The sequence below is a fragment of the Populus trichocarpa genome, chromosome 14 (assembly GCF_000002775.5).
Source record: "Populus trichocarpa isolate Nisqually-1 chromosome 14, P.trichocarpa_v4.1, whole genome shotgun sequence".
NCBI classification, from domain to species: Eukaryota; Viridiplantae; Streptophyta; class Magnoliopsida; order Malpighiales; family Salicaceae; genus Populus; species Populus trichocarpa.
In genome coordinates, this window is record NC_037298.2 from 17,106,441 (window position 1) to 17,114,918 (window position 8,478).

Consider the following 8,478-nt stretch of genomic DNA (forward strand, 5'->3'; position numbering starts at 1 on the left):
CCAGACCTGCTACCCTATAGGGTCTGTCATGACCCAGTCTCGGTTGGTGACCCATAACTGGAGTTCTATGACTCCAAATTGAGCAAGACCAATTTCATTAGTTAGTAAACATCCAAACTACAATTTTTATGAAGGAAATTGATCCTAATTCCTTCATTCTCCTACCCAAAATCTCCTTGAAGGTCAAGAGACGAAACTGTCTAGATTCATCAACCTTTCCATTGACACACAACACATGAAGTTCTTTACTTTAACAACTCATACTTTTTCCTCAATTCAAGTCTAAGAACTCAATATATAAATTAACATCCAGGCATCAATTCATAATCGACTTGAAATGACTCATAAGACCAGGTTTAGAATATCTTACCTGGTGCGAATCAAGGCTTCGATCCCTCCTTTTCTTTCTAATGACAGCCGACCCTCCCCTCTTCTCTTCTTGTTCAATTTTTCTTGTTAATCCCTTTCCCACCCGGGTTTATTTTACCTATAACCGGCCTCAATCTGGGATGGGTTCTTGAAATTTTGGTGTTTTTCTCTTGATTTGTAAAAATAGATATAAAAATTCCCTCTTTTCTTTCTTTACGTAGCTGCAGATCTGGTTTTTTTTTTTTGTGAGAATAGGAGTATTTATGCTCTATAATTATTCTTATTTGCATTTAGGCCCTATTTTCTTTAAGTGTATTCGTTTTTGCCCCCACTTCTTTTTAGTTTAGTTTATTTTCTTTAATTTAATCCAGCCTTGGTTTTTCTCGGGATTTACATGAATAATTGTTTGATTAACTAAAATATTTATTCTAAGAAACAAAGCTATTAAAAACAACTGAGTACATAACTCCTGTTGCGAGATCAAATATATAAATCTTAGTTATCTCTTGATCAAATATGAATTTATATTAATTAGATGCATGCATAAATATTTTGATTTATGATTGATAATTGTTTTATACCAAAAAAACATGTTGGAAAAGCCTATATATTCATTTAGTCACTAAGAAATAATATTTGAACCGCGAAGAAACGCAGATCAAACCATTACCAAATATACTAATGAACAGAAAAAGTAACACTGAGTTATGCACTTTTTCTCCTACCAAGTTCAACTATTACACCATTGTTCATATGAACAATATAATTTATTATTTTTTATTATCAAATATCTTTTTATTTGGAATTTCATTCTTCCAAGTTATATTATCATAGTTTTATATATTGATATTTCTTTCTATTTGCATTCTATTGCAAATACAAATTGCTGATAAATGTTTTGATGAGTTTTATGAAATAAGCTTTATTCGTAGTTGAAAAAAGAAATTAAAAGAACTCAAATTTAAAAAACAATAGGTCTCATTTGTATATTAGCATGAAAAACTTAATTTCTTCCCTAAAGTTTTGGTTTACCTATTTATTTGGTTCTTTTTTTTAACATTACGATGATATTCTAGCCATCACAAAAGCTGAATTTGTGTCAGTGAGTTTGCTTTTTCAAGAAGAGTTCAATAGAAATGATGTTGCTCTTTAATTATATCAGAAAAAATAAATTAAGTCCATCAATTTTTTTTATTCGCTTAATTTACAATTATATATAGGGATTAAAGATTGTTTTGGGGTTGAAAAGGGTTTATTAATGCTTCGAGGATGTTTTTTTGATATTTTCAGCTAAGAGCACATGGACTTTTGGATCTCTGACCAGGCACGTGGAACTAGCTTGTTAGTACTACCTAGCATATTTTTTAAAACTTTTGATTGAGTTTTTATTTAAATTTATTTGATACCCTTTTATTTATTTATTTTTACTATGCATATATTTTTATTTAAATGTTATTTAACACCCTCTCTTTTATTTTTTAAATTATTTAGTTTACCTTTTTTAAATAGTAATTAATATTTTAATTGTTTTTTTAATTTTACAATGCTTCAAATAGAATATTATAATTTATTCTTAATTTTTTTTCCTTTTTCTTTTATATAAATAAATTGTATTTATGTGATGTATTTACAATAATAAAAAATAAATATTTACAAATAAAATTATAATAGAGAAACTTATTGTTTCATTAAGGCAGAAAAAAACTTTGAGAAAACTATAATGATTTGGAAAAAAAAAGGAGGAAAGAGTATATTCTTAATAAAAAAAAAATAATTATCTTATTCATGCATTTTTTTCATGAGATGCATAGTTATTGTTTTTTTAAGCAAAAACTTATGATGATTGTGAAAGCAAATATAAATTTTTTTAAAAAAAATTATAAATCAATCATCTCAGGTACGAGAACAATAAATTTGATAAACAATTTATAAAACGAATTACAACAAATAGATTATATATATATATATATATATATAGATAGGAGCATAGTTTCTTTCACTGGTTACAAGTAGGCTACAATGTAATGTTATTCCAAAAGCATGATATTAGGTGCGAAGTTTTCAAAACTCAATTCCACAAACTCTTCATACAACATGAGAGAAACAACGCCATCCCTTCACCTTTAGAATGTAAAATAAATAAATAAATAAATCATTTCAAACTCCAAAGAACATAAATGAAAACCAAAATCGTCAAACCACAAGAACAAACACATAACAGAAACATTTCTGCTACCAAGAAAAAACCATCACCTTTTTTCCTTTCTAAAAGTCCCAAAAATGAGAGTCATACAGCCCTGGAGAATAATGTTAGGCATCTACAATTCAGCTTATTCCTAACTATGCAAACAATCAGGAAATTGCCCCCTCTTCAAGCACTTGCTACGCCGAGGCTACCAACTCCAAAAGCGATACAACTGCAATTCTTATAAATGGCAAATCAACAAGTTTCCCAAGTAAAGCATGGTTATTATGATGAATATTTCTTTGACTGTGAACAAAACAAGCAAGATCATTTGGTCCATATCTTTGTTCCCTTGAGAAATTGCTAGCGTCATATGTGTTCCAAGTTTCCAAATTGGCAATGGACCACAAGCATTTCAAAACGAAAGATCAAAGAATCTTAAGGGAAGGAATCAGGGGAAACCCTTTCACTGATTGTAGAACCAAATTGTGGGCCACCCTTACGATATGAGATTAGAAACTCAACAGGGTATCCCTTCAGCTTATGTGGTACAATCCCAAGATCACTGAATGTTAAAGCTGCAAGCCAGACCCCCAAAGGCAACCACCAATAATGTGAGAAAATATTGAAACAACACAGCAAAGAAGGAAAACATTAACTTACTGAACTCACCATTCTCTGACACGACTGTATCCATGGTAAGGGAATTGATCTCATCCAGGTTGAACATCTTAGGATTAGGTAACGGAAATGGAACCTTATTAAGCAATATTTCTCGTGGTGTTGCAAAGGCCTACAAACATTCAAAACACAGGTGCAATTCAATGATATGAAGATGTCCAGTTGAAAGCTTCCATCTAGCAAAGATAGACATGAGGATGCATAGCCACAAAAATATTGGTGAAAGACACGCCAACACTACTTTTATTTGGCATTGTGCATAATAGAAGATATCTGCTGGGTATCAGGAAGTTTGTGCACATATCTGCGTAAGCACATATCTGCGTAAGCACATGCCTACATGGTAATATAATATATCTGCTGGATACTAGAAGTCTGTTTGTTCCAATACAAGCATTATCATCTCTTTTTGGTACATGTGAATTTCAGATCAAACAGCTCAAACTCAAGCATTATTGTCTACTCAGTGCAGGTGAAACAGACACTTTCAAACGACCTAGAGTCTTATGGGTAGTTGATGGCAGTTTTAAAAGTACATTCTTCTTTTGAGTTAAATTACCTTGGCAATGGGAAATGGAACTTTCACATAGCGAGGCCATTCACGAATCACGTCATACATAAGCTCTGCCTGCATTGCACACAAGACTTCTGTAGTTTCAGGCTTTCAGCAAGTATCACAGTATGAAAATTAACAAAACAGGAGAGAGGTTACCAATTCATGCACGGTAAAGATTTCTGGCCCACCAAGCTCATATACTTTCCCCATACTGGTTCCATCATCTTTCAAGGCTGCAATAATTGCAGCAGCAATATCAACAACATATACAGGTTGGATTCTGCAAACAAGACCCTATTAGGAATATATACACAAAAAGTTCAGAAAGTTTCTTTTATTTTTTCATTACATTATTGACGTACTTGGTAGATCCATCTCCAATGAGCGGGAGAAAGGAATATTTTTTTGTGAAGTGGGCCCACCGGTTCAAAATACGATCCTCTGTACCAATCATCACAGCAGGTTTCATGACTGTTGCCTGTTAAGGTCAATGTATGTAAAGACTTACAAAGCAACATGCTTACAACTAAAGGGGGGGGGGGGGATGCTAGAAAGTGGAGCATTTTCTTGCATGGTCTTAAATCAGCTTTGATTTGCACCTTATAAGCATGGTTGTCCAGCCAATTTTTTTTGCCTTTCCGTCTGCAATATGTTATGGATACCACAGTGAACTAAAGGACGTCATGTATGTATTTGTATTTGAGTTGTCCCTGTTGTGGGAACTTCAAACTTAAAAAATGTCCAGATATGATGCATCTTCCAAGTAATGTCTAAAGAAGTGACAGCATATCTCACAACAATGTCTAGAACCAATAGCTACCATAAAACTAAAAGACCTCCACATAGAGTCAGTTGATTTTGCTTTTGTTACACTAAAGGAAATAAAGCTTTCCTTTTTCTTTGTAATAAAATATTTATACCCATTAAAAAAAATCTTGAGTCATCTCCAAAAAAATACATGATATTCTTGTAGTACCCTTACAGTTGAAGTAATTCAAAATAAAATGGGTTACCAAACTCAAACCAGATTAAGAGGCTGATTCTCGCAAAACTCTTTTTACAGTTTTTGATGGGTCCAGAGACAAAAGCACAAGTTGTCAATTATAATTTTTAGCATCCAAAATACTTCTCTAATCCGATGTAGCAAAGTCATGAAAAAAATATATAGATACATAAATATTATTGCAGTAAAGAAAATTTGATCTTCAAACAATACTGTCTGATTGCAATTGGCAAAAAAATAAAAAGAAATCAAGCAGGTATCAAAAGCAAGCAGACAAAACACAACAATGCAACAATCCCTTGTCACTTAGCTTTGAATCAATAAAAACACATTAAAACACAAATGCATGCAAAACCACCACCGCATTCCTTTTGGTGGGAGGAAATTGGAAGGCAAGACAAAGAAGTGAAATGAAAGGAAAGAGAGCAGCCATTGTTTTGTTGTTTGGCAAAGGAGCTTCCCTTCCGAAATAACAAAAACATTTCCATCCTAAAGTGGATAGAATTGAGGGAAAAACATACTTTTGTTGGATCAAGGTAACAAAATCCTTTCCACCAAAAGTAGGATACTCAAATGTATGATGAAATTTTGGCATTGGAGATTGGATCGGCCATTGGATTTAAAGCAAAATGACAGCTCCAATACCCCCATGTCCTAGAAAACCAATTTCACTGCTCACAGCCTATAGTTCACCTTAATAAACACGAAGCACATAAAAGATGGTTGGAGTATGGGGGCAAAAACAACCCCTAAGAGCATAAGCAGTGTATGCATCAAGATCGCTGTAGGGTAGAATAAACTTAGCTCCCATGCTATGATACCTAAAGAAATCCAAATGATGCATCATTAGCATAGGCCATAGTAAAAGCAAGACTAAATATTCACCTCAGGCATTTCTCTCAAAACAGCTTCCTCTCCAGCAGCCTTAGCTCTTAGCAGTCGTGATGGTGATGATGCAGATGCTCCTAAACAAGAAACTTGAATAAATCTCATTATACCTCCATGTTCTTTAGAAATCTGCAGAAGTCGAGAAAGATAATGCAGTAAATGAGTGAAAGGAAAAAAGAAACTTCTGACTTGAATTTGTCAGAGAACAGGGTCACAAATGATGAAGACCTAAGATAGTAAGACAACATAGGACATGTTGCTTCCTCAAAATCCACAGCCAGGAGAATCAGAACACCTGCAGTATCATAACCCAACAGCATTATCAGGATTTAACGAGAAGTGCTGAACATACCATAGCAAGTTGTCCGGCCATGGCATGATTCAATTCCTCAAAACTGTAGTTTCTTGTCTCATAATCCCTTCCTGCCAATGATAGCGCATAATTGAATGAGTAGACTTGCAAACTCTAAGAATTAAAAAGCTCAAAGATATCACAAGTGAAGAGGTTACCAATAAGATTAATAACAACATTGGCCTTTGCCATTACAGCCTTAATGGAATTCTCATCTCTCGGGTTGTACTTCATTGGTACTATCTGAACAAGTAAAACGAGAAAGTATCAACATTATCAGGAATACCATAAACATAATAAACAACATCCTAGAACATGCAACAATAAAAACCCATGCTTCAGTCCAGACAGACTTTACATGATGAAAAACTCTGTATTAATTCACCACTCTACCTGACCCAAATCACCCATCAACTTGAGGTGGCGAGGATCATCATCAGAACCTCTGAACGGAACTAAAACTTGAGAGCCCATTTTTGCTGGAGCACAAATCAAGCAGGAAATAAGAATTGCAGACAAAAACTAAAAACACTTCAAGCGAAGAAGTTTTTGATAATAAACTAACACTACAAGCAACTCACCAAGCTGTTGCACAACATATCGACCAAGGAACCCTGTAGCTCCAAACACCGTAGCAACAATTCCACTGCAAAAAATAAAAATTTAATTAACTCTAAAACATCTGCAAAAATTAAACAAACAATGCAGTCTTCTGCAAATAAAACTCATTCTATTTTATGTTTCCTCAGAGATACCGCATTCAATAAAAGCGAATACAATTAACAAGAAAACATCTTTCATTGAGATTGTAGAGATGAAAGATACAGAATTACCTGACAGAGGATCTTCCACCAGTGCCCTTGCGAATAAGGTGGCCTACACCTCTGGTTGCCAGAGTAGATCCGTATCGTGGGTGATCAGCTCCATAAACTGCAAATTAATAATAAAATGAAAAATGTCGTCGTAACTTGAAATTAAGAAAGAAAAACCCTAGAAATGCGGAGGATTACGGTGATCGGATAGCGGGTAAATTGATTTGAAAGAAGATATCGGGGATCGGTGACCTAATCGCCTCGATATGGCCTGCATCCTTCTTCGTTCGAGGGCAGGGAATGGAGTCTGGAAGTTCTGCTAGAGAGAGATGCTGTGGATTGAGGGATTTGGATTTAGGATCTGGATCTTGATTTGCGACCCGGTCCACTTAGATTTACTGTAGCAGTTTGTACTCTTGTAATTGATTGGTATTTTGTTTTTCTTTTTCTTTTATTTTAAGGCAATAATACTGTATTCTTACAACAAAAATACGGAATAATTACGTAAGTTGACATAAATTCTTATAGTATAGCCCTACCTCAAAAGCATATTACAAAATATATCTTCTAATACATTAAAAAAAAAAAAGTATTCTTCTTTCCTCTTCTGAGGCTTGCATACAAGTGTGTATTTTATTTTCACCGTATAAAAATTCTTCTTCTCTTTCAAGTTGTATGTATGATTTATTTTAATTAATAAAAAAAACATTTTTCGTGTTTATTCTATTTTTCATGTAGAAATAAAGTGATTTTGTTATTTTAAGTTTGTTTAGGCTGGTTGTTGAAGAAGCACATTAATTAAAAAAAATATTTTTCCGTGTTTATTCTATTTTTCAAGTGTGTTTAATATTGTGGTAACTTTTATGGTTGTGATTTTAAAAAATTATTTTATAAAAAGTACTTTTAGTTGAGGTTGGTTTCGTATTTATATATATTTGATTAAAACTGTGATTGAAATTGAGATTGAATAAAAAGTAGTTTAATGTATTTGGTTAAAACTACTTTTCAAATTGAGGTTATAAAATAACTAAAAAAAGATATATATTAATATTGATGGTTTTTAATTTAAATATTGTAGATTTAACTACCACTATTACATCATTAAATAAATAATACTTTATATCAAATATTTTTTTATTATTCCATTAATTTATCTATAATTTCATCACGTATGAAATTCATCCGATAAGGATTATAGTTTCCATGATATTTTGAGCGTGCAACAAAATCAGGTAAAATATCATCAGAAACAAAATTGAATTTTGCGATCAAATTTCGCAAATGCTACGTCATCATGCGATATCCTTCTAATTTATGTAGTGTTATTAAATAATATTAAACACTAGTTTTTCGAGTAAAACATAATTTTTTAAAAAAATATATCGGGTCGGACGCGGTCCAATGAACAGTTGAGACACTGTTCACTTGAACAGTGCCCTGGTGAATTAATTCACCTGGCATAGACGCGGTCGCGTGAGAAGCAGCTAAGAGCTGCTTTTGACGAACCGGCGGTTTCAACGGGCCCCACATACACAGTAATTTGAGTTTTAAGGTTACCAAACGTATTGTTTACACAGTTTGCTTTAAAAGCTGTCGCAACCGCGTAAACAAACGGTCTCTAAGAATATGTTT

The 8,478-nt window shown here is 33.2% G+C and overlaps 1 protein-coding gene across 2 annotated transcripts; it reads right to left on the reverse strand.

The window, feature by feature from the left end:
- Nucleotides 1–2,485: 2,485 nt before the first annotated feature.
- Nucleotides 2,486–7,240, reverse strand: LOC7464409 (NADH dehydrogenase [ubiquinone] 1 alpha subcomplex subunit 9, mitochondrial). Of its 2 annotated transcripts, XR_008057348.1 has the most exons (13): nucleotides 7,045–7,240; nucleotides 6,868–6,964; nucleotides 6,616–6,680; nucleotides 6,428–6,513; nucleotides 6,193–6,277; nucleotides 6,035–6,105; nucleotides 5,680–5,811; nucleotides 4,154–4,269; nucleotides 3,948–4,071; nucleotides 3,795–3,863; nucleotides 3,227–3,347; nucleotides 2,869–3,132; nucleotides 2,486–2,747 (listed from the first exon to the last, which is right to left on the reverse strand). XR_008057348.1 is itself a non-coding variant. In XM_024584251.2 (12 exons), the coding sequence occupies exons 1-12, from the start codon at nucleotides 7,121–7,123 to the stop codon at nucleotides 2,993–2,995; spliced, it is 1,185 nt and encodes a 394-aa protein (XP_024440019.1). In that variant the 5' UTR covers nucleotides 7,124–7,240; the 3' UTR covers nucleotides 2,486–2,992. The 2 variants fall into 2 exon arrangements, 1 of the variants encoding a protein (XP_024440019.1); XM_024584251.2 differs by having other exon boundaries at nucleotides 2,486–3,132.
- Between the last annotated feature and the right edge of the window lie 1,238 nt (nucleotides 7,241–8,478).